Source organism: Schistocerca gregaria, chromosome 11, assembly GCF_023897955.1.
Source record: "Schistocerca gregaria isolate iqSchGreg1 chromosome 11, iqSchGreg1.2, whole genome shotgun sequence".
Classification (NCBI taxonomy): Eukaryota; Metazoa; Arthropoda; class Insecta; order Orthoptera; family Acrididae; genus Schistocerca; species Schistocerca gregaria.
The window spans coordinates 141,653,899-141,680,772 of NC_064930.1; the positions used below are offsets into that span (position 1 = coordinate 141,653,899).

The 26,874-nt window shown below is 44.2% G+C and overlaps 1 protein-coding gene across 1 annotated transcript in view; it reads left to right on the forward strand.

Annotated features, from left to right (window-relative positions):
- Positions 1-13,243, forward strand: part of LOC126295254 (speckle-type POZ protein-like) — a 38,660-nt gene extending 25,417 nt beyond the window's left edge. Inside the window, exons 3-4 of the mRNA XM_049987655.1 lie at positions 3,647-4,220; positions 12,558-13,243. Coding sequence (XP_049843612.1) covers positions 3,658-4,220; positions 12,558-13,041 — 1,047 coding nt within the window. The 5' untranslated portion in view covers positions 3,647-3,657 and the 3' untranslated portion in view covers positions 13,042-13,243. The remainder of the gene's footprint in view (positions 1-3,646; positions 4,221-12,557) is intronic.
- Positions 13,244-26,874: the final 13,631 nt, after the last annotated feature.

Consider the following 26,874-nt stretch of genomic DNA (forward strand, 5'->3'; position numbering starts at 1 on the left):
CAGGTTCGAATCCTGTTTCGGGCATGGATGTGTGTGATGTCGTTCGGTTGGTTAGCTTTAAGTAGTTCCAAGTTTTACAGGACTGATGACCTCAGCTGTTAAGTCCCATACTGCTCACAGCGATTTGAACCATTTTTGAACGTGTTTCATGATTGGGTACTGTCGTGTCTAGGGAAGCAACAAGAACCGTCGCTGTGACAACATCCTGTGGTGCTCCCTACTTTGTTGCCGTGCCTGTGTGCATACTTGACTCTCTGTAAACGGGCCCACCTCATGATTCGAGGTGTGTAACACGGCTGTATGATCCCGCACTCCAAAGTCAACGATATGTCTGTCCTCTCAGGTGCTAGTCGCGTGGGGGCAGCTAAGATTCTGAACACCATCGAGTATGGCCATCTGAAGCCACTGATTCCATTTTCACACGAGAAAGACGGGGTCCCAACCGATGGGAGCAGCAGTATAACTGAGTGATAAACCCTAGTGTTTCCAAACTGAGATACAGCCGGTGTTAAATCGCAACACATGCATGGTACACATTTCTGCTCCATACATGAAGCAAAGCATGACCTCACAAACAAACAACATTCAAATGCGTTTTCTTAATGAGGAACCGTCTCCACTATCTATCTTCATAGGCAGAATATACACACATCAAAGAAAGTTTTTCATCACTCTGGTTCCCAGAACTGCTCAAGACAGACGTTGACTGTGGATATTGTATCAGAGACACAGTCCCTTTGACTGTTCAGAGGTGTCACTAAACCCGCCCAAAGATGTAAACAACCGTGCATGAGCAGCGCCTATTAGACGGAGGGGGTCCGACAGCCGATCAGTTGCAGTCATTCCATCAGGAAGGAGGTACACGGCTCGTGTTGTCTGTGGTTCAACCGTGCCTAGACGGTCAATACCGAGGTTCGATCGCGTCCACATTGTTACTTTGTGCCAGGAAGGGCTCTCAACAAGGGAAGTGTCCAGGCGTCTCGGAGTGAACCAAAGCGATGTTGTTCGGACATGGAGGAGATACAGAGAGACAGGAACTGTCGATGACGTGCCTCGCTCAGGTCGCCCGAGGGCTGCTACTGCAGTGGATGACCTCTACTTTCGGATTATGCCTCGGAGGAACCCTGGCAGCGACGCCCCCATGTTGAATAATGCTTTTCAGGCAGCCACAGGACGTCGTGTTACGAATCAAAGTGTGCGCAATAGGCTGCACGATGTGCAACTTCACTCCCGACGTCCGTGGCGAGGTCCATCTTTGCAACCACGGCACCCTGCAGCGCGATACACATGGGCCCAACAACATGCCGAATGGACCACACAGGATTGGCATCACGTTCTCTTCACCGGTGACTGCCGCATATGCCTTCAACCAGACAATCGTCGGATACCTGTTTCGAGCAACCCGGTCAGGCTGAACGCCTTAGACACACTGTCCAGCGAGTGCAGCAAGGTGGAGGTTCCCTGGTGTTTTGGGGTGGCATTCTGTGGGGCCGACGTACGCCGCTGGTGGTCACGGAAGGCGCCGTAACGGCTGTACGATACGTGAATGCCACCCTCCGACCGATAGTGCAAACGTATCGGCAGCATAATGGCGAGGCATTCGTCTTCATGGATGACAATTCGCGCCCCCCGTCTTGTGAATGACTTCCTTCAGGATAACAACATTACTCGAGTAGAGAGGCGAGCATGTTCTCCAAACGTGAACCCTATCGAACATTCCTGGGACAGATTGAAAAGGGCTGTTTATGGACGACGTGACCCACCAATCACTCTGATTTACGCCGAATCGGCATTGTGGAGTGGGACAAGCCGGAGTAACATTGCCTTGATGAACTTGTGGATAGTATGACACGACGAACACAGGCATGCATCAATGCAAGGGGACTTGCTACTGGGTATTAGAGGTACCGGTGTGTAAAGCAATCTGGACCACCATCTCTGAAGGTCTCGTTGTATGGTGGTACAACATGTAATGTGTGGTTTTCATAAGCAATAAATTGGCTGGAAATGATGTTCATGGTGACCTCTGTTCCAATTTTCTGTACAGGTTCCGGAACTGTCCGAACCGAGGAGATGCAAAACTTTTGTAGTTTGCATTAGTAGGACCTTCTTTGTTGTGTAGAAATGGGAAACATTCCCATAACCAAGTGTCGAGTACGCTCCCTCCCAATTTAACAGTTGTTGTACTCCAAGAAATTTGATGACCAACAGTGCATTAATAAAAGGACGTGCTAACTATTTGCCGGCCGCGGTGGCCGAGCGGTTTAGGCGCTTCACTACGGAACCGCGCTGCTGCTACGGTCACAGGTTCGAATCCTGTCTCGGAAATGGATGTGTGTGTTGTCCTTAGGTTAGTTAGGTTTAAGTAGTTCTACGTTCAGTTTGGATTCCGTAGAAATACTGGAACACGTGAGGCAATACTGACCTTACGACTTATCTTAGAAGAAAGATTAAAGAAAGGGAAACCTACGTTTCTAGCATTTGTAGACTTAGAGAAAGCTTTTGAAAATGTTGACTGGAATACTGTCTTTCAAATTCTAAAGGTGGCAGGGGTAAAATACAAGGAGCGAAAGGCTATTTACAATTTGTACAGAAACCAGATGGCAGTTATAAGAGTCGAGGGGCATGAAAGGGTGGCAGTGGTTGAGAAGGGAGTGAAACGGGGTTGTAGCCTCTCCCCGATGTTTTTAATCTATATATTGAGCAAGCAGTAAAGGAAACAAAAAGAAAAATTCGGAATAAGTATTAAAGTCCATGGAGAAGAAATAAAAACTTTGAGGTTCGCCGATGACATTGTAATTCTGTCAGAGACAGCAAAGGACTCGGAAGAGCAGCTTAACGGAATGGACAGTGACTTGAAAGGAGTGTATAAGATGAACACCAACAAAAGCAAAACGAGGATAGTGGATTGTAGTCGAATTAAGTCGGGTGATGCTGAGGGAATTAGATTAGGAAATGAGACACTTAAAGCAGTAAAGGAGTTTTACTATTTGGGGAGCAAAATAACTGATGATGGTCGAAGTAGAGAGGATACAAAATGTAGACTGGCAATGGCAAGGAAAGCGTATCTGAAGAAGAGAAATTTGTTGACATCGAGTATAGATTTAAGTGTCAGGAAGTCATTTCTGAAAGTATTTGTATGGAGTGTAGCCATGTATGGAAGTGAAAAATGGACGATAAATAGTTTGGACAAGAAGAGAATAGAAGCTTTCGAAATGTGGTGCTACAGAAGAATGCTGAAGATTAGCTGGGTAGATCACATAACCAATGAGGAGGTATTGAATAGGATTGGGGAGAAGAGAAGTTTGTGGCACAAGTTGACTAGAACAAGGGATCGATTGGTAGGACATGTTCTGAGGCATCAAGGGATTTAATGTTGGAGGGCAGCGTGGAGGGTAAAAATCGTAGAGGGATACCGAGAGATGAATACAGTAAGCAGATTGAGAAGGATGTAGGTTGCAGTAGGTTCTGGGAGATGAAGGAGCTTGCACAGGATAGAGTAACATGGAGAGCTGCATCAAACCAGTCTCTGGGCTGAAGACAACAACAACAACAACGTTCTAGGGGACTGATGACCTGGCATGTTATGTGCTTAGAGCCATTTTGCTAACTGTTTTGTATAAAGTGACGTCAACGCGTGTTTCAGCTGAGGTTAGAATGGCGCGTGCAAATGGTGAAGAGGGCAGTTTGGCGGGGAACCTGCTGGCGCTGCTGGAGTCCGGGGTCGGCGCAGACGTGACGCTGGTCGCCGGGGAGTCGGAGCTGCCGGCCCACAGCACCATCCTGGCAGCGAGGAGCCCCGTGTTCGCCGCGATGCTGCGCCACGACACCCGGGAAGCCCACACCGGCCGCGTGGAGGTGCCCGGCGTCCGGGAGGCGGTGCTGAGGCAGCTGGTGCGCTTCGTCTACACGGACACGGCTCCGCAGCTGCAGAGCATGGCGGCGGAGCTGCTGCCCGCCGCGGACAAGTACGACCTGCCGCTGCTGAAGAGGCGGTGCGAGCAGGCGCTGGCTCGCAGCCTCACCGTGGAGAACGCCGCCGCCGCGGCCGTCCTCGCCGAGCTGCACTCCTGCCCGCTGCTCAAGAGCGCCGCCGTGGACTTCGTCGCGAGCCATCCCCAGGTGATGGCCACTGAAGGCTGGAAAAATGCGCTGCTGCATGACGTCGAGGTGGCAGCTGAAATTTGTAGTTTGGTGGCGGCGGCGTCATCGAAAACGAGGTACGGAAAGTATAAGAGCTGTTCAATAAAGCACCTTTACTTCTCTCCATAATTTTGACGGTCCTTCACAAACTAGTCTGCCAGAAATAAGATGTACTTGTCCCAGCATTTCTGCCAGTCCTCAAATACAGGGTGATCCATTGATCGTGAGCGGGCCAAATATCTCACGAAACAACAACAGACAACGAAACTCGTCTAGCTTCAAGGTCAGATGGCGCTATGGTTGGCCCGCTTGATAGCGCCGCCATAGCTCAAACGGAATCAACTGCGTTATTTTTTAAAAAATTTAGGAACGCCCATTTTTTATTACATTTTCGAGTAGTACGTAAACTAATATGAATGTTTTAGTTCGACCACTTTCCCCACTTTGTGATAGATAGCGCTGCAATACTCACAAATTTTTGACGGACACTTGGTAACAGGTAGGTTTTTTAAATTAAAACACAGAATGGAGGTACGTTTCAACATTTAATTTCGGTTCCTCCACTGTGATACATATACCTCTGTGAACTTAACATTTCTTAGAAAGCATCCTGTTACAGCATGATACTGTAAATACCACAATAATGCAATAAATGCTCAAATTGATGTCCGTCAACCTCAATGCATTCGGCAACACGTGTAACGACATTCCTCTCAACAGCGAGTAGTTCGCCTTCCGTAATGTTCGCACATGCACTGACAATGCGCTGACGCATGTTGTCAGGCGTTGTCGGTGGATCACGATGGCAAATATCCTTCAACTTTCCCCACAGAAAGAAATCCGGGGACGTGACATCCGGTGAACGTGCGGGCCACGGTATGGTGCTTCGACGACCAATCCACCTCTCATGAAATATGCTATTCAGTACCGCTTCAACCGCTCGGGAGCTATGTGCCGGACATCCATCATGTTGGAAGTACATCGCTATTTCGTCATGCAGCGAAACATCTTGTAGTAACAGCGGTAGAACGTTACGTAGCAAATCAGCATACATTGCACCATTTAGACTGACATCGATAAAATGGGGGCCAATTATACTTCCTCCCATAAAGCCGCACCATACATTAACCCGCCAAGGTCGCTCATGTTCCACTTGTCGCAGCCATCGTGGATTTTCCGTTGCCGGTTTACGTTACCGCTATGGGGGAATGACGCTTCGTCGCTAAATAGAACGTGTGCAAAAAATCTGTCACCTTCCCGTAATTTCTCTTGTGTCCAGTGGCAGATCTGTACACGAGGTTCAAAGTCGTCGCCATGCAATTCCTGGTGGATAGACATATGGTACGGGTGAAGTCGATGTTGATGTAGCATTCTCAACACCGACGTTTTTTAGTTCCCGATTCTCTCGCAATTTGTCTGCTACTGATGTGCGGATTAGCCGCCACAGCAGCTGAAACACCTACTTGGGCATCATCATTTGTTGCAGGTTGTGGTTGACGTTTCACATGTGGCTGAACACTTCCTGTTTCCTTAAATAACCTATCTGGCGAACGGTCCGGACACTTGGTTGATGTCCTCCAGGATACCGAGCAGCATACATATGACACGCCCGTTGGGCATTTTGATCACAATAGCCATACATCAGCACGGTATCGACCTTTTCCGCAATTGGTAAACGGTTCATTTTAACACGGCTAATGTATCACGAAGCAAATACCGTCCGCAATGGCGGAATGTTACGTGATACCACGTACTTATAATCTTGTGACTATTACAGCGCCATCTGTCATACAGCGAAAAAAGTGGTCCCACCAAAACATTCATATTTATTTACGTACTACACGAATATGTAATAAAAATGGGGGTTACTATTTAAAAAAAAACGCAGTTGATATCCGTTGGCCCTATGGCAGCGCCATCTAGCGGACCAACCATAGCGCCATCTGGTTTCCCCCTTAAAGCTACACGAGTTTCATTCTTTGTTGTTTTGTCGTTTGATGCTTATTTCGTGAGATATTTGGCCCGATCACGATCAATGGACCACACTTAATGCTGGAAACCTTTCTTTTGAGAGGTCCTCTGCACTCTTCATCAGTGCTTCTGATTATTGGTAATGCCTCCCATAAAGGCGTTTCTTCATGTTATGGAATAGAAAAGCATCACACGGGGGTAAATCCGGACCATATGGAGGGTGAGCTATGCACTTCACGTTCATTGTTGCAACGTACTCAGCAGCAACGTTGACAATATGCGGCCGCCCATTGTCGTGGAGCAGCATCCAGCCCGCTTCACGGAAGTGTGGTCTTTTGCGCCTGCTGTGGACTTGCAATGTTTTGAGGACATCCCTGCAGTATTGTGCAGTTTCTGACGTGTGAGCGGGTACAACATGCTGATAAACCATTCCATGAATATCAAAGCTGATCCCGGCGGAGGTTCGAGTCCTCCCTCGGGCATGGGTGTGTGTGTTTGTCCTTAGGATAATTTAGCTTAAGTACTGTGTAAGCTTAGCGACTGGTGACTTTAGGAGTTAAGTCCCATAAGATTTGACACACATTTGAACATTTTTGAATATCAAAGAATGAGATGACCATAACTTTTCCAGCAAAAGCAACCACGTTTCCTTTTTTGGGGATTGTCGATGAAGGAGATTTCCACACTGAGCTTTGCTGTCTGCCCTCAGGATCAAAATGGTGTAGGCAAGTTTCGTCAGCAGTGATTACATTTAAAAGAAACTGCGGATCTTACTGTAACATCAATTTTCACTGTGTGCAGACCTGCACGCGAATGTCCTTTTTTTCGGGAATCGACAGTCTCGGAACCCATCGCGCACAAACGCGTGTCGTGTGTAATTCTTCTGTCACCAACGTGTGGGTACACCCAATGAAATGTTCAGTATTTCAGAAAGTGACCTTGAGGTAATTCGTCGATTCTGTCTCACGACGACAGCAGCAATATTGATGTTTTCTTCCGTAAGAGCAACAACTGGAGCACCGGCTCCACTTTCCTTTGAAACTGATTGTCTGAATGCTGAAGATTAGATGGTTCAAATGGCTCTGAGCACTATGGGGCTTAACCTCTGAGGTCATCAGTCCCCTAGAACTTAGAACTACTTAAACTTAAGGACATCACACACATCCGTGCCCCACACAGGATTCGGACCTGCGACCGTAGAGGTCGCGCGGTTCCAGACTGAAGCGCCTAGAACCATTCCGACACATTGGCCGGCTTTGAAATTGTTACTCGTCTTTAAACCACCTTCGAGCTGTGCTGTAGGTAAGAACAAACTCTCCATAGGCCTTCTGCAACATTGTATAGGCCTGAGTTGAAGATCTGTTGAGACGAAAGCAGAATTTCAAAGCCGCATTTGTTCCTTGCGTGTTGCCTACATTGCAGCGGTGGGCGACTCTGAACGTGTCTGACCTCTCCTGCCTCTCACAGGCGGGAACCAGGAGCCCCTACAATGAAACTACTTCGAGGTGTTTGTTGCACATTAAGATAACTGAATATCATAAGATGAAATCTTAGCACGAGAAATTATGACCATAAAAAATTATGATCGTTCTTTACAGAACAGCCTTCGCAACTCTGTGTATTGCAGTGTTACCTGCTCCTTTCTGCATGCTGCTCTTTATGATGCAGCCCTTGCTGTACAGCCCTCCTTTACATCTTGGACTGACATATTGGCTGTTGCCGTTTATCTCGGGATCTTCAACCGATGTTTGTCAAATAAGTTTCGACCTATATCTCTAACGTCTATCAGTGGTAGAATTTTGGAACACGTATTATGTTCGAGTATAATGACTTTTCTGCAGACTAGAAATCTACTCTGTAGAAATCAGCATGAGTTTCCAAAAAGATGATCGTGTGAAACCCAGCTCGCGCTATTCGTCCACGAGACTCAGAGGGCCATAGACACGGGTTCACAGGTAGATGCCGTGTTTCTTCACTTCCGCAAGGCGTTCGATACAGTTCCCCACAGTCATTTAATGAACAAAGTAAGAGCATATGGACTAACAGACCAATTGTGTGATTGGATTGAAGAGTTCCTAGATAACAGAACGCAGCATGTCATTCTCAATGGAGAGAAGTCTTCCGAAGTAAGAGTGATTTCAGGTGTGCCGCAGGGGAGTGTCGTAGGACCGTTGCTATTCACAATATACGTAAATCATCTTGTGGATGACATCGGAAGTTCACTGAGGCTTTTTGCGGATGATGCTGTGGTATATCGAGAGGTTGCAACAATGGAATATTGTACTGAAATGCAGGAGGATCTGAAGCGAATTGACGCACGGTGCAGGGAATGGCAATTCAATCTCAATGTAGACAAGTGTAATGTGATGGGAATACATAGAAAGAAAGATCCCTTATCATTTAGCTACAAAATAGGAGGTCAGCAACTGGAAGCAGTTAATTCCGTAAATTATCTCGGAGTACGCATTAGGAGTGATTTAAAATTTAAAATGGAATGATCATATAAAGTTGATCGTCGGTAAATCAGATGCCAGACTGAGATTCATTGGAAGAATCCTAAGGAAATGCAGTCCGAAAACAAAGGAAGTAGGTTACAGTACGCTTGTTCGCCCACTGCTCGAATACTGTTCAGCAGTGTGGGATCCGTACCAGATAGGGTCGATAGAAGAGATAGAGAAGATCCAAAGGAGAGCAGCGCGCTTCGTTACAGCATCATTTAGTAATCGCGAAAGCGTTACGGAGTTGATAGATAAACGTCAGTGGAAGACTCTGCAGGAGAGACGCTCAGTAGCTCGGTACGGGCTTTTGTTGAAGTTTCGAGAACATACCTTCACCCAGGAGTCGAGCAGTATATTGCTCCCTACGTATATCTCGCGGAGAGAGACCGTGAGGATAAAATCAGATAGATTAGAGCCCACACAGAGGCATACCGACAATCCTTCTTTCTACGAACAATACGAGACTAGAGTGGAAGGGAGAACCGATAGAGGTACTCAAGGTACCCTCAGCCACACATCGTCAGGTGGATTGCGCAGTATGGATGTAGATGTAGATTGTTACAGACCGGAGTCGAGTCTACAGCCAGAGGTCGTACGCCCTTATCGCACCGAGGTCTGGTGGGGTTTCCTTGGTCATTATCGCTGTAGATTCAACACTGTTACTTCCAATGGTTATTTGTTGGAGCATAAGAATCGAGGAGCGGTTTATCGTGAGGCTTTGTTGTTTGTTTTTAATACTGTCATCCAGTTTGCGAATGTCAATAGCTCCCCGAAACAAATGTATGTGCTACCTTTTCTCCACTGTGAGAACCTACACTACAGGCCATTAAAATTGCTACACCACGAAGATGACGTGTGACGTGCTACAGACCCGAAATTTAATCGACAAGAAGAAGATGCAGTGATATGAAAATGATTTCACAGCATTCACAAGAGGTTGGCGCCGGTGGCGACACCTACAACGTGCTGACATGAGGAAAGTTTCCAACCGATTTTTCATACACAAACAGGAGTTGACCGGCGTTGCCTGGTGAAACGTTGTTGTGAAGCCTCGTCTAAGGAGGAGAAATACGTACCACCACGTTTCCGACTTTGATATAGGTCGGATTGCAGCCTATCGCGATTGAGGTTTATCGTATCGCGACATTGCTGCTCGCGTTGGTCGAGATCCAATGACTGTTGGCAGAATATGGAATCGGTGGGTTCAGGAGCGTAATACGGAACGCCGTGCTGGATCCCAACGGCCTCGTATCACTAGCAGTCGAGATGACAGGCATCTTATCCGCACGGCTGTAACACATCGTGCAGCCACGTGTCGATCCCCGAGTCAAAAGATGGGGACGTTTGCAAGACAACAACCATCTGCACGAACAGTTCGACGACGTTTGCAGCAGCACGGACTATCAGCTCGGAGACCGTGGCTGCGGTTACCCTTGACGCTGCATCACAGACAGGAGCGCCTGCGATGGTGTACTCGACGACGAACCTCGGTGCACCAATGGCAAAACGTCATTTATTCGGATGAATCCAGGTTCCGTTACACCATCACGATGGTCGCATCCGTGTTTGGTGGCATCGCGGTGAACGCACATTGGAAGCGTGTATTCGTCATCACCATACTGGCGTATCACCCGGCGTAATGGTATGGTTATTAAGGTCAGAGGTGGTTATTCTAGGGATCTATGCACCCAAAATGCGTGACAATGTAATCACATGCCAGTCCTAGAATAATGTATTTGTCGAATTAATACCAGTTCATCATCTGCAATTCCTCTTGGTGTCGCAATTTTAATGGCCAGTAGTGCATTTCCCTTCTTAAAAGATTGGGACAATTATTCCCTTCTTCCAGTCTTCTGGGATCATTTTCTGTCTCCACACAATTTTCATTGCTGGATATAGCCATTGAACCCCCTCCCCCTCTCCTGCCGCTCTCACCATCTCTGCACTTAGCTCATCCAGACATGGGGACTTCCCCTCCCGTCATCATTGATTGGCAGTTGTTGTTTGATTACTTACGGACCATTTGCAGCCATTCATGGACTTTGAGTTTCCAATCGATGATGTCATGTCACCTGTCCAGAATTGTTCATGACTGGTTTGACGAACATTCTGGAAAATTCGAGTGAACGATTTGGCCATCCAGATCATCGAAATGAATCCCATAGAAAATGTTGCGTCATAGAGGAGACTTCAGTTGATGCACAAAATCTTGCACTGGCAGCACTTTAACAATTATGGGCAGCTATAGAGTCTGCATGCATCAATATTTCTGAAGCGAGCTACCAGCAACATTTTGAGTCCGTGCCATGCCGAGCAGCTCCACTGTACCAGTCAAAGGGAGGTTCGACGCGATCTCAGGAGGTATCTCGTGATTTTGGTCACCTCAGTGTTTGTAGGTGTACACTGGTTGATCAAACGTATCCGGACACCCCCCATACGTTTTTGATATTAGGTGCGTTGTGCTGCCACCTACTGACAGGTACTCCGTATCAGCGACCTCAGTAGACATCAGACATCGTGAGAGAGCAGAATGGGGCGCTCCGCGGAACTCACGGCCTTCGAACGTGCTCAGGTGATTCGGTGCCACTTGTGTCATACGTCTGTACGCGAGATTTCCGCACTCATAAACATCCCTAGGTCTACTGTTTCCGATGTGATAGTGAAGTGGAAACGTGAAGGGACACGTACAGCACAAAATCGTACAGGACGACCTCGTCTGTTGACTGGCAGAGACCGCCGACAGTTGAAGAGGGTCGTAATGTGAAATAGGCAGACATCTATCCAGACCGTCACACAGGAATTCCAAACTGCATCAAGATCCACTGCAAGTATTATGACAGTTAGGTGGGAGGTGAGAAAACTTGGATTTCATGTTCGAGCGGCTGCACATAAGCCACACATCACGCCGGTAAATGCCAGACGACGCCTCGCTCGGTGTAAGGAGCGTAAACATTGGAGTATTGAACAGTGGAAGAACGTTGTGTGGAGTGACGAATCACGGTGCACAACGTGGCGATCCGATGGAAGGGTGTGGGTATGGCGAATGCTCGGTGAACGTCATCTGCCAGCGTGTGTAGCGGCGACAGTAAAATTCGGAGGCGGTGCTGTTATGGTGTGGTCGTGTTTTTCACGGAGCGGGCTTGCACCCATTGTTGTTTTGCGTGCCACTATCACAGCACAGGCCTATATTGATGTTTTAAGCTACAACAAAAAATGGTTCAAATGGCTCTGAGCACTATAGGACTTAACATCTGAGGTACATCAGTCCCCTAGAACTTAGAACTACTTACACCTAACTAACCTAAGGACATCTCACACATCGATGCCTGAGGCAGGATACCAATCTGAGACCGTAGTGTTCGCGCAGTTCCAGACTGAAGCGCCTAGAACCGCACGGCCACAGCGGCCGACTGTTGTAAGCACCTCCTTGCTGCCCACTGTTGAAGAGCAATTCGGGGATGGCGACTGCCTCTTTCAACACGATCGATCACCTGTTCGTAATGCACAGCCTGTGGCGCAGTGGTTACACGACAATAGCATCCCTCTAATGGACTGGCCTACACAGAGTCCTGACACGAATCCTACATAACACCTTTGGGATGTTTTGGAACGCCGACTTCGTGGCAGGCCTTAACCGACAGACGTAGATACCTCTCCTCCGTGCAGCACTCCGTGAAAAATGGGCTGCCATTCCCGGACAGTTCCACCACCTGACTGAACGTATGCTTGCGAGAGTGGAAGCTGTTATGAAGGTTAATGGTGGGCCAACACCATATTATATTCGAACATTACCGATGTAGGGCTCCACCAACTTGTAAATCATTTTCAGCCAGCTGTCCGTATACTTTTGATCACATAGTGTAGAAGTAGAAGAATGGCAGTTATAAATACAGCATGCATGCCTCGTCATAATGAATGATGTCTTAATTAGAGTGTACGTTGCAGGTCTGTATCCGAGGATGACGATGATAAGTTAGCGGAGGAACTGATCGAGGCAGCTGAAGACGGCGAACACAACGAAGTTCGGAAACTGATTGCGGAAGGGGCTCCTCTGGACGCGAAGGACGGCAGTGGGGACAGCGCACTGCACTGCGCTGCACTGGAAGGGCACGCGGAGGTGGTGAGGTGCTTGGTGTATGCGGGGGCAAACGTGAACACGAGGAACTCCGGCCGGCAGACGCCTCTGCACTACGCCGCTTTCAGAGGCCACGTGGAGGTCATGTGGGTGCTGCTGGGCGCTTCGGCACGTGCAGACGCGCAGGACGACAAGCAGCAGACGCCTCTGCACTTGGCTGTGGCCGCGGCGCGCCTCGGAGCCGTGAAGGTGCTGCTGGCGGCCGGCGCCTCCAAGTTCAAGAAGGACCTCAACGACAACGACCCCAAGCAGCTGGCCAACTCTTCCATCAGAGATATATTCGACGTTTTGTAACTGCGGCAGTTTTTTTTCATCTTCTGCCAGCGAATTTCATAATAAAAAAAAGTCTTTCATTCCTCCTTTCTAGCTGCTGACACCTACTTACCTATATAAACTATCTGGCCCGGCGAACTCTGTTCCGCCTTAAAGCCAATAAATAATCAATTTTTGATGTCAAGTTCAATTTTTTTATTAGGAAATACATATAAAAAACAAAGAATTTGGATGATTCTTTATATTTTTGGTGCATAGTTTCCACTCTTCAATTAAGTACCTTGTGATACAAGATGAGAATCATAGAAACATATATCATCGGTGTAGCAAAGCAGCTTAAATCACTTAATAAATGCAAGGCCTCCGGTCCAGATTGTTTACCAGTCAGGTGCCTCTCAGAGTATGCATGATACAATAACTCCATATTTAGCAGTTATATACAAACGCTCACAGGAAGATCCGTACCTAAAGACTGGAAAATTGCTCAAGTTACACCAATACCGAAATGAGAACTAGAACTAATCCGTTGATTTACAAGCCCATATCACTAACGTCGATTTCCAGTAGGGTTTAAGAATATATACTGTATTCGAACATTATGGACTACCTTGAAGAAAACGATTTATTGACACATAGTCAGCATGGTTTCAGAAAATATCGTTCTTACGAAACACAACCAGCTCTTTATACTCATCTACATCTACATGACTACTCTGCAATTCACATTTAAGTGCTTGGCAGAGGGTTCATCGAACCACAATCATACCATTTGTCTACCATTCCACTCCCGAACCGGCGCGCGGGAAAAACGAACACCTAAACCTTTCTGTTCGAGCTCTGATTTCTCATATTTTATTTTGATGATCATTCCTACCTATGTAGGTTGGGCTCAACAAAATATTTTCGCATTCGGAAGAGAAAGGTGGTGACTGAAATTTCGTAAAAAGATCTCGTCGCAACGAATAACGTCTTTGCTGTAATGACTTCCATCCCAATTCGCGTGTCACATCTGCCACACTCTCTCCCCTATTATTTGATAATACAAAACGAGTTGCTATTTTTTGCACCCTTTCGATGTCCTCCGTCAATCCCACCTGGTAAGGATCCCACACCGCGCAGCAGTGTTCTAACAGAGGACGAACGAGCGTAGTGTAAGCTGTCTCTTTAGTGGAGTTGTTGCATCTTCTAAGTGTCCTGCCAATGAAACGCAACCTTTGGCTCGTTTTCCCCACAATATCTTCTATGTGGTCTTTCCAACTGAAGTTGTTCGTAATTTTAACACCCAGGTACTTAGTTGAATTGACAGCCTTGTGAATTGTACTATTTATCGAGTAATCGAATTCCAACTGATTTCTTTTGGAACTCGTGCGGATCACGTCACACTTTTCGTTATTCAGCGTCAACTGCCACCTGCCACACCGTACAGCAATCTTTTCTAAATCACTTTGCAACTGATACTGGTCTTCGGATGACCTTACTAGACGCTAAATTACAGCGTCATCTGCGAACAACCTAAGAGAACTGCTCAGATTGTCACCCAGGTCATTTATATAGATCAGAAACAGCAGAGGTCCCAGGACGCTTCCCTGGGGAACACCTGATATCACATATTTGTTTTATTATCAGGTGCAAGAGCAAACAACGCCGATGGTCTTCCAATCCGTGAACATGCCTTATGTAGTTGACCATGTGAAAAACATGGATATTCCAGATTTAAACCACAAACTTTCAAGGGGTGGCCTTGTGATTTGTTGATGGTCATGGCGTATGCAAGACGGATCGGAAATTGAAGTCATTTAAACTCAAGCGGCATATCGGTTGAAATCCTCGGAATGAGAACTTCCACACCTTCGAATTTTCATTTGAGTATTGTCGCGTCAATACCATTGTTCATCAATCTACTTACAACTAAACGCGTACCGTTGCACAGTTTTCGTTGGTTTTTGTTTTGAAGCATGATTACTACGGAGCCAACCATTAGGCGTAAATTGTGCGGTGGTAAGCCAGGCACATCCAAGGAGTTTAAAAATTCAAATGGATAGTTGGTGGCTTCATCTTCATTTGTTACACAGCCAATAGATTTGAATGAATGCACATTGCAATTGCTTTCTGAATTATGTACTTTAGGTTATCTACATCTTCATTCTTAGCCGGTAAAATTGCTCGCTCACTCAACCACTCATTACTTTTGTAGTTAGTAATGATGTTTGGGAATACTTTGTTGATAAGTTCGTCTTTCGATGAGACAAAGTTGCAGAAATTATGACGAAATGAAATCAATACGCTCGATTCTTCGACAGGTACTCGACGATTACCGACAGTCAGCAATTGCTCAGAGATATCTTCAGCAGGGATGTATCATTAAGTAATGCATCTCTCATGTTTAATACGCAATGTTCTGTATCCTTCTTGCATTACGGCTTTGTCGACAAATATTCCATCGTCTTGGTCGCGGCATTGTTAATGATCATTCAAAGAAAATAAAAGTTTTTTCTTTACATTTATAATTAAAGATATATACTGATAATTAACCATAGACGTTTGGCTGCCATTTGCGTTTTGTTATTCCATGTCAGGTGCTTTTTTGTTATACCACGTATGATAGTGACGTTTAGTTGACATTTGCGTTTTGTTATTCTATGTCAGATGCGTTTTTGTTATACCACGTTTTATAGCGGTCGAACGGGATAAAAAGCTACGTCCGTCTCCTGGTTCTTCAGCCAAATCGGTTCAGCCGTTCTTGAGTTATAAATAGTGTACCTAACACGACTTCCTTTTACATACACACACACACACACACACACACACACACACACACACACACACACACACACACACACACACACATATATATATATATATATATATATAAATCAATTGCCACAGGTATTAGAGATCATCACTTGAGAATGTATCGTCCCATTTGGCTAATTTTTTTTGTTGTTTTCGTAATTGGCAGGAGAAGGTTTTATGAAAGTAAATTTGTGTATAATCCTTCGAAAAAGTCGGAAATTTGGATACCAGGATCTCAGTGACAGAAATGCAACGGTTGGTTTGACAGTTCTGCTATCACGTGTTTTCATTCAAAAAAAATGTGACGTTCAGTTGGCAGTTTTGCTGTCACACGTTTTCAGAACAATAGATTCCTCATTGAATATAGATATTTTGCGAAAAAGAACAGAACTGAAGCGGTATTTCAGTGTGCTATCGGTGGATATAGTATCTCTCGTGTGTTGCAAAGATTGAATTGATATCACTTCGTGGTAATTTGGTGTGTTGCAAACATCCAAGTGATTTCAGTTGGTGGTTTACTTAAAAGATCCTGGTAAATTAAAACTGTGTGCCGGACCGATACTCGAACTCGGGACCTGGCGGAAGTAAAGCTGTGAGGACGGGGCGTGAGTCGTGCTTGGGTAGCTCAGTTGGTAGAGAAGTTGCCCACGAAAGGCAAAGGTCCTGAGTTCGAGTCTCGGTCCGGCACACAGTTTTAAATTGCCAGGAAGTTTCATATCAGTGCACACTCCGCTGGAGAGTGAAAATCTCATTCTGGTGGTTTATTTTTTGGATAAAACGCCACCACAGTGGGGCGTCAAAATTTCGGTCTACGTTCACCGCAAGCCAATTAGAATGAGACTGACAAAGAGCGTAGACAGCATTTGGGGGCGGATCGAATAAGAATGTCTCGAGCGCCATCCATTACGACTCTGCAACAGCGGATACAGTCGATTTTGACCCTCATTTGGAGCTAAAGCACAAAAATAGACGGTCAAACGTGTCAACTCGAAATGCACATTGGACGTTCAGATACGACCCAACAGTCGATTATACAACGGATGAATTGGTCGACTGCGGAACAATGAGCAGCGTTCGTCAACGTTGCAATGCTTTCAGGTTTCGACGACACAAATCACCAGAATTATGTTGTCGAGCGGAAAGGTAAATCTACCGCGACTGACCCGCCACCACAGCCGCTGGCGTTGTTGCTTTCTGCCCAAGAACCCGTGAAGCTATTCACAAGAGCACTAAAAGAAGTTGCTCGAACTAGTGACACGCAGTCAGCACGGTTTCAGAAAATATCGTTCCTGTGAAACACAACTAGCTCTTTATACTCATGGAGTAATGAGTGCTATCGACAGGGGACGACAAATTGGTTCCATATTTTTAGAGTTCCAGAAGGCTTTCGACACCGTTCCTCACCATCGTCTTCTAACCAAACTGCGTGCCTACGGAGTATCGCCTCAGTTGTGCGACTGGATTCGTGATTTCCTGTCAAAAATATGACACAGTTCGTAGTAATAGACGGAAAGTCAGCGAGTAAAACAGAAGTAATATCCAGCGTTACCCAAGGAACTGTTATAGGCCCTTTCTTGTTCCTGATCTATATTAATGACATAGGACACAATCTGAGTAGCTTTCTTACATTGTTTGCAGATGCTGCTGTCATTTACCGTCTTGTGAAGTCATCAGATGATCAAAACGACTTGCAAAATGATTTAGATAAGATATCTGCACGATGCGGTAAGTGGCAATTGACCCTGAATAAAAAAAAAGTGTGGTAGTTATTGACATGAGTACTAAAGGAAATCAGCTAAATTTCGATTACACAGTATGTCACACAAATCTGAAGGCCGTAAGTTCAACTAGATACTTAGGGATTACAATTACAAATAACCTAAATTGGATACATACATACATAATGTTGTGGGAAGAGCAAACCAAAGACTGTGATTCACTGGCAGGACACTTAGGAGGTGCAACAGGTCTACTAAAGAGACTGCTTACACCACGCTTCTCCGCCCTATTCTGGAGTATTGCTGTGCAGTGTGGGATCCGCATCAGGTGGAACTGACGGATGAGATCGAAAAAGTACAAAGAAGGGCAGCTCGTTTTGTATTATCGCGAAATAGGGGAGATAGTGTCACAGATATGATACTTGAATTGTAGTGGCAATCATTAAAACAAAGGTGTTTTTTCGTTGCGATGGGATCTTCTCATGAGATTTCAATCACCATTTTTTCTCCTCCGTTTGCGAACACACATTGTTGGCACGCACCTACATAGGGAGAAATGATAATCAGGATAAAATAAGAGAAATCAGGGCTCGCACAGAAAAATGTAAATGGTCGTTTTTCCCGCGCGACGTGCGAGAGTGGAACGATAACGAGACAGGTTAAAGGTGGTTCATTGAACCCTCTGCTAGGCACTTTATTCTGAATAGCAGAGTAATCACGTAGATGTCATGTAGATGTATATCGATGCATTTCTTGCAGAGTATACAAAAGTAGAACAGTTCTTTCCAAATGACATCGTCTGGACCGAAGAACGAGGTTTTAATCCAATTTGTAACGTAAATTCTGTTTCGACTGCATCACACTTTATATTGTTATTGTTAATGTATTTTACGATTTTATAGACAAGATTGGCATGTATCCTTGATTAAAACTACTTACACCTAACTAAAGTAAGGACATCACACACATCCACACCTGAGACAGGATTCGAACCTCCGACCGTAGCAGCGGCGCGGTTCCGGACTGAAGCGCCTAGAACCGCTCGCCCACAGCGGCCGGCTCGTTAGGATAGGATTATTTATTTAAGAATTTTAAATTGTAGCGTGTACTTTGTCGTATTGGGACGCGCGATTTATTGGATCATAATTTCTTATGAATTGTTGTATTTCTGAGCCTGTGTTGTGGGTTTCACCTACGCCTTCGTACCCTTGTGGTCCTTTCCTGTTTAGTAGACTCTGACGTTCCGTTTGTGCTCCCAGATATGTCCTCTAACAGTTGCCTGTTCTGAAGTTAATGCTGTCTGAGAGAGTACATGTAATCCTTGCGGTCTCGAACGCTGCAGTCATGGACTGCGCTGCTCCCTCGGGCATTTGTGTGTGTGTTTGGCCTTCGGATAATTTAGGTTAAGTAGTGTGTAAGCTTAGGGACTGATGACCTTAGCAATTAAGTCCCATAAGATTTCGCAAACATTTGAACATTTTTGATTACTATATTTGGCGTTGTTGGTCAGCTCGGAAATTGCTGGTTGAGTGGAATTGCTATACATGTAATTATTGCCTGTCCTTTCCAGCGATTGGCTAAGTTGTGTTTCTGATGAAAGACATGCATGTTTAAAGCTGCTTATTTTATTTATTGAGTCGCGAACGCATTTAAAATCGTATCTTTTACTGTCTGGAAGTAAATTTTGTTACTGTTCAGTTCGTCTTCAGTGTAGACCTCGAGATAATTAACGCTAAAAGCATTTTATTGTAACCACATTAATAGGATCCCATGAAATTTGCATTAACGCAACGTTTGATTTGTAACGATTGATCCCCATGATTCTTCTGTTAATAGTGGTTCAATAAAACCATAAAAGCTGCATTACTGTACATCGGTTGCTGCCATCTGATGTATACTTAGTAATTACTATAACAACAACATGTTCAGGGAGTTTTTATATAATCCTAGTTTGTTGCTTTTAGTGACTGTATCTGGGTGGCTCTCAGCACTATGGGACTCAACTTCTGAGGTCATTAGTCCCCCAGAACTTACAACTACTTAAACCTGACTAACCTAAGGACGTCACACACATCCATGCCCGGGGCAGGATTCGAACCTGCCACCGAAGCGGCCGCGCGGTTCCATACTGCAGCGCCTAGAACCGCTCGGCCACTGCGACCGGCGACTGTATCTGTATCAGAATTGTTGTGCCTGGGAAGGTATCTGGTGACGACTCATTTGGCAACATTTTTCATTATAATTCTTAGTAGAAATAATTGTTTTCATGAATGGAACTATGTGCGCAGTAAAAGGTGAATGAATTTCTCCCTCCCCCAAGTCCGTAATCTATGGGAAAAAGGCATCTACTCCAAAGATTAATGGAAAACGGAGAGAAGCAGATTAAGTTATAACGGAATCGCCACTGCTCAGTATATTAGCAATGACGATTGGAAAGAAAGTTCGGTCTACTTTATATATTTTTATTACGTGAACTAGTTTCTAATTAACAGTAGTTAGCGAAAAATTTGAAAAAAAAGGTTTCCAAGGTATGTCATTAATGAAAATAATCGACGCTCGCCAGTCCTTCACTGGAACAAGAATAATTAAATTCAAACTGAACTTTATACTCGTAAGCAAAGTTACGTAAGAATAGTTATTGGCGTCATAACAACACAAGAAACAAAAACTTTGACGTTCCCCAATGACATTGTAATTCTGTCAGAGACAGCAAAGGACCTGGAAGAGCAGCTGAACGGGATGGACAGTGTCTTGAAAGCAGGATATAAGTTGAACATCAACAAAAGCAAAAAGAGAATAATGGAATGTAGTCAAATTAAATCGCGTGATGTTGCGGGAATTAGATTAGAAAACAAGACGTTTAAAGTAGTAAATGAGTATTGCTATTTGGGGAGCAAAATAACTGATGATGGTCGAAGGAGAGAGGAAATAAAATGTAGACTGGTAATGGCAAGGAAAGCGTTTCTGAAGAAGAGAAATTTGTTAACATCGAGTATAGATTTAAGTGTCAGGAAGTCGTTTCTGAAAGTATTTGTATGGAGTGTAGCCATGTATGGAAGTGAAACATGGATGGTAAATAGTTTAGACAAGAAGAGAATAGAAGAATGTGGTGCTACAGAAGAATGCTGAAGATTAGACGGGTAGATCACGTAACTAATGATGAGGTATTGAATAGAATTGGGGAGAAGAGGAGTTTGTGGCACAACTTGACTAGAAGGGACCGGTTGGTAGGATATGTTCTGAGGCATCAAGAGATTACCAATTTTCTATTGAAGGGCAATGTGGAGGGTAAAAGTCGCAGAGGGAGACCTAACGATGAATAAACTAAATAGATTCAGAAGGATGTAGGTTGCAGTAGGTACTGTGAGATGAAGAAGCTTGCACAGGGCAAAATAGCATGGAGAGCTGCGTCAAACCTGTCTCTGGACTGAAGACAACAACAAAATGTCACAGTAGTAAAATAATAATCAAATAGCAAACACATAGAACATGGTCTATTATATTAATTTTCAGAGATCAGTTAAAGTAAGATTGTTTACTCGCTATGGACACAAACGTTTTGTTACGTTACTCACCGTAATACTGGAGCAGAAAGATTGTTAGAATTTACTCATTGGTAAGGTGTGTCATTTACCTAGCAGTTATTGTCATATTTCTTTGTGATAAAAGTTATAAATTATGCCACCTGCTATAAATTAGAACTGTGCTTTGACAGTGAAATTCAGTGTCCAAATTACGTAAAGCTCTTCTACTAATTTTTTATTATTAAAATTACTCAATTTTTTTGCAACTGTCTTTTGCACCATACCGTTTCTGACATTATTCATACTACAGCTAAAGACTTTATTATTACGTAATTGACCAATAGTTGGAAAAATTATGTTTTGATAATCTAATAAATTAATGTTCACTTCATTTTCAGTTCATTGTCTGATTATCTCGGTTCGTAAAAAGGGATCGGATGTGTACTACTTGGATGTCGACTTAGGAAAATTATTTACGTGACAGTACGCAGAAAAGAAATTTAAGCAATAAAATTCCATCTACGTTGCTCAGTCTATTACACTTCTAGTAATAAAAAGTGTAAATCTTACTTCACTTTATGATGCCGTTGGTTTGTCGTGGGCTTCATGTAGCGGTAAAATAGGGCACAGGTTGATCTTCCTGCCATACCATAGCCAATAACAAAGGCGCACAGTACTTTAGGTGTTACGTGAATTACTCTTGCAGCAATAAGTGCCATACACATAGCTTGCCCATATTAAACATCCGCCGAAACAGCCATTTCAGTTTTCACTGCTCCTCACTTCGGAGAGAGACCAGCGATAATGCATTCACAATTTATTAAACTCTTTGACTATATCTTTTCCCTGACTAGACCAGTGTATCCACTTACGACATGTTAACGTTCCATGCGTATACTCTTTCTTAAATAACAAATAGCATTTGAAACTTGACAACATATTTACAAGAATAATATTCAGCACAACTAAGAAAACAAACTTCTTGAAAAACGTAGAGGTAATTTACAAGAATAATTGCCTATCGAAGTAGCGGGGTCGAAACGGCACATATCGAACGTGCGTATGTAAATCGATCATGCGAGTCTCGTGGAGGGCGTTATGAGTTTGTGGACAGTGGTCACTAAAGCAGCAACGACAAAAGAAGAGCGTTAAAAAAATATTTTTAATTACAAAAGAGACGAGTTACCTTATTCGTCGTCGGTGTTGTCGTCATGTGAAAGTCCATGTGATGTGTACGCTACAGGGACAATTCCCCTTTTGCCGTAGCCTGGATAAACTCTACCAATATCACGCAAGAATATCGGCAGAGTGTCACATGCGTAAGTTGTGGAAAAAGAGATATTGAAACAAGGACAGTTCGTCTCTTTGTTCTGGACGCCCTTCTCATTTAATGGAAGACTTAGCAAATTTCCATAGGCGCTCCATATACTGCGTGTGCACACTTTGTTGTTGTTGTGGTCTTCAGTCTTGAGACTGGTTTGATGCAGCTCTCCATGCTACTCTATCCCGTGCAAGCTTCTTCATCTCCCAGTACCTACTACAACCTACATCCTTCTGAATCTGCTTAGTGTATACATCTCTTGGTCTCCCTCTACGATTTTTACCCTCCACGCTGCCCTCCAATACTAAACTGGTGATCCCTTGATGCCTCAGAACATGTCCTACCAACCGACCCCCTTCTTCTAGTCAAGTTGTACCACAAATTTCTCTTCTCTCCAATTTTTTCAGTACCTCCTCATTAGTTATGTGATCTACCCATCTAATCTTCAGCATTTTTCTGTAGCACCACATTTCGAAAGCTTTTATTCTCTTCGTGTCCAAACTATTTATAGTCCACGTTTCAGTTCCTTACATGGCTATACTCCATACAAATACTTTCAGAAACGACTTCCTGACACTTAAATCTATGCTCGATGTTAACAAATTTCTCTTCTTCAGAAACGCTTTCCTTGCCATTGCCAGTCTACATTTTATATCTCCTCTACTTCGACCATCTTCAGTTATTTTGCTCCCCAAAAAGCAAAACTCCTTTACTACTTTAAGTGTCTCGTTTCCTAATCCATTTCCCTCAGCATCACCCGACTTAATTCGACTACATTCCATTATCCTCTTTTTGCTTTTGTTGATGTTCATCTTATATCCTCCTTTCAAGACACTGTCCATTCCGCTCAACTGCTCTTCCAAGTCCTTTGCCGTCTCTGACAGAATTACAATGTCATCGGCGATCTTCAAAGATTTTATTTCTTCTCCATGGATTTTTAATACCTACTCTGAACTTTTCTTTTGTTTCCTTTACTGCTTGCTCAATATACAAATCGAATAGCATCGGGGAGAGGCTACAACCCTGTCTCACTCCCTTCCCAACCACTGCTTCCCTTTCATGCCCTTCGACTCTTATAACTGTCATCTGCTTTCTGTACAAATTGTAAATAGCCGTTCGCTCCCTGTATTTTACCCCTGCCACCTTTAGAATTTGAAAGAGAGTATTCCAGTCAACATTGTCGAAAAATTTCTCTAAGTCTACAAATGCTAGAAACGTAGGGGGCCTTTCCTTAATCTAGCTTCTAAGATAAGTCGTAGGGTCAGTATTGCCTCACGTGTTCCAACGTTTCTACGAAATCCAAACCGATGTTCGACGAGGTCGGCTTCTAGCACTTTTGCCATTCGTCTGTAAAGAATTCGCGTTAGTATTTTGCAGCGGTGACTTATTAAACTGATAGTTCGATAATTTTCACATCTGTCAACACCTGCTTTCTTTGGGAATCTGTTATCCTAACCATTACTTCACTCACCAAAATGGTTCTATTTTTAACGCTACTGAGTTTCACGCAAAATTCCTAACTTTTTTCTATCAATTACTTCGCGGATGGCCGGCCGGTGCGGCGAAGCGGTTCTAAGCGCTTCAGTCTGGAACAGCGCGACCGCTACAGTCTCAGGTTCGATCCCTGCCCCAGGCATGGATGCGTGTCATGTCCTTAGATTAGTTAGGTTTAACTAGCTCTGAGTTGTAGGGGACTGATGACCTCAGATGTTAAGTCCCATAGTGCTCAGAGCCATTTGAACCAACTCGCGAACCAGGGCCAACCAGGCCGAATTGCTGCAGTGTGTTATACGTGGGTACTTAACCTATATAAACCTATGAATAGTTTCAAAAAGTCGAAAACAGCAGTGGGGACCTCTCTTTGTAAGTCTGAAAAGAGCAATGTAAGATTTCAGTATCCTGTTCATCCTAATCATTTGAATTATAGTAACTTTTTTGCGAGCTGCGGGTACGTAATATTGTAGGAAATCTTACAAGAGTATAGCAGGTGCAGGACACGAATTTACACGAGACACCCTCCTCGCTCGATCCAACTTCTTGAAGACAGCGCACAATTGAAGTCAATGGGGTAGCGACGGTGCTTCAACGTTACTATACGTAGTCACGTTGGAGTGACAGGCAACCTGTTACCAGGTGCACAGCGGCCAGGCTTGGGGGAAACCCAGGCTGACCTGCTTCAACCGCTGCACTTCAGTACACAGCATTTACTGTAGTCGTCTCTGCTCAAAGGCTTCGGGTTGCATTCCACTCACGCTAGGTGGGGAGAAACCTACCTCATAACGACGTAACGCTACGTCATCGTGACGTAAATAAACTAAATCGACTGAATGAGTACGTATATCGATCTTTGCAGTTCTGCCGATAACGTCAAAACTAAATGTAAATACATGTGTACAAACGAAGTGGCAGGATTTGTGTGATATGCTCATCCCAGCTGAAAGAATTATTAAATGTAATCCCAACAATTTGCGATGTTATTGCGTATTTCCTGAACATAATTGATGTCTGAGCGAAGGAGCCATAACGAAATAAAAAAAAAGCCTTGTCATTCTTTTTAAATCCGATGAATCGTGCATAAATCGTGTGGACAGAAAAGTGAAGTAATTAATTATTAAGCTGCAATGTGGCATGTTATTGTGTGTTTCGTGAACGTAACGAATATCTGAATGAAGGAATCATAACCATAACGAAAGTTCAATAAGTGTCTAGTCATGTTTTCAATCCGATTAATATTGAATAAATCATGTGGATAAAAACGGAAATAGGAAGAAATTGGGCAGAAACGTTCAACTGAGAAACTGAAGTGGTTCTGAGGATAATTCCGAATGTTGCTAGAAACATTAAACCATCTAGTTCCATTTAATTTTGCCTTCGTGTTGTAAATCAACTAAGAGAGATAGTGAAATCTTTCAGACTGTCTTCATGGATCTGCTCGAAAGTTCTCCCATCTCTTGTTAGAGCCCATGTTCAGAACGATGTACACGCTAGCAACACCGGACAATAGGACAATTAAAGTACATAAATAACAATGCAGATTCAAGACGCACACGACAGTCGATATATACAGAATGCAGACAACAGTCGATAGGAGAACTCGTGAAACTCATGATGACGTCACTATGACGCAGGGCTCTCCTCACCGAACGTCAGATGAATGCTACCCAAAGCCTTCTGGATACAAGGCCTGGGCACAGCGGCCATATTGGCACGTGACGTCACAAACTGTTGGCCATCTTACCTGCAGTCGGCAGTCCTGTTGTGTTGAAGTGTGTGCCACGTGAAAGTGACATATATTTCATACAGTATTCGCCTTCAGCTCTTCGAAGTATGGGATGCAAGTGTTGCATTCCCTTTTGCCAGGGAAATTATAAATCCCAAAAAGGCATGAAAGTGCACATGTTTCGTTTTCCCAAATGTGCGAAGTTGAGAAATCGCTGGATTACAGGTATTCCCAGACAGGAATTCAAGGGTAAGTAAATGAAAAAAAATTATAGCTTCTTATTTGTTTCCATTGCACCACATTTGCCAATTGTTTTTAAAGGCAGCTATGTATCATGTCCTAGTATAATTCGTTTCTTAATTCCGCACCATTGCTGCGAGGTTAATACGAAGCTGGCTGTGACATGTCTGTCACATTTGCAACTATTGTCACACAAAATAGTTGGATTAATTAGTGTGGCTCGAAACTGTTTAGTATTCCTTATCATTCCTACCAGATTATTGAGGTTCCAGTACTTTTTTTTGGAAGAGCAGCAGAATGATTTTGTTGAGTTTTGCATATACAGCTATTCGGAAATAATTTCAATTTGAGTAAACTACCTCAGAGAATTGATTTAATGAATTCAGTGTTCGACAGATTAAGCAGTATAAAAAGCAGAATTTCGGTATAATTGCATTGTGATTAAATTAACAGCAGAATGAAATTTTCACTCTACAGCGGAGTGTGCACTGATATGAAACTTGCTGGCAAATTAAAACTGTGTGCCGGACCGAGACTCGAACTCGGGACCTTTGCCTTCCGCGGGCAAGTGCTCTACCGGCAAAGGTCCCGAGTTCGAGTCTCGGTCCGGCACACAGTTTTAATCTTCCAGGAAGTTTCATATCAGTACACACTCCGCTGTAGAGTGAAAATTTCATTCTAGAAACATCCCACAGGCTGTGGCTAATCCATGTCTCCGCAATATCCTTTCTTTCAGGAGTGCTAGTTCTGCAAGGTTCGCAGGAGAGCTTCTGTAAAGGAAGGAGACGAGGTACTGGCAGAAGTAAAACTGTGAGGACAGGGCGTGAGTCGTGCTTGGGTAGCTCAGTGGTAGAGCACTTGCCCGCGTAAGGCAAAGGTCCCGAGTTCGAGTCTCGGTCCGGCACACAGTTTTAATCGGCCAGGAAGTTTCAAATTAACAGTAGTGTGTGAGACTAAATTTAGTCAAGGCTATAGGAGAAACAGTCTTTTCATATTTAAGGTTCTAAAGTTCTGGAGAAACAGGGAAAAAATATTTTT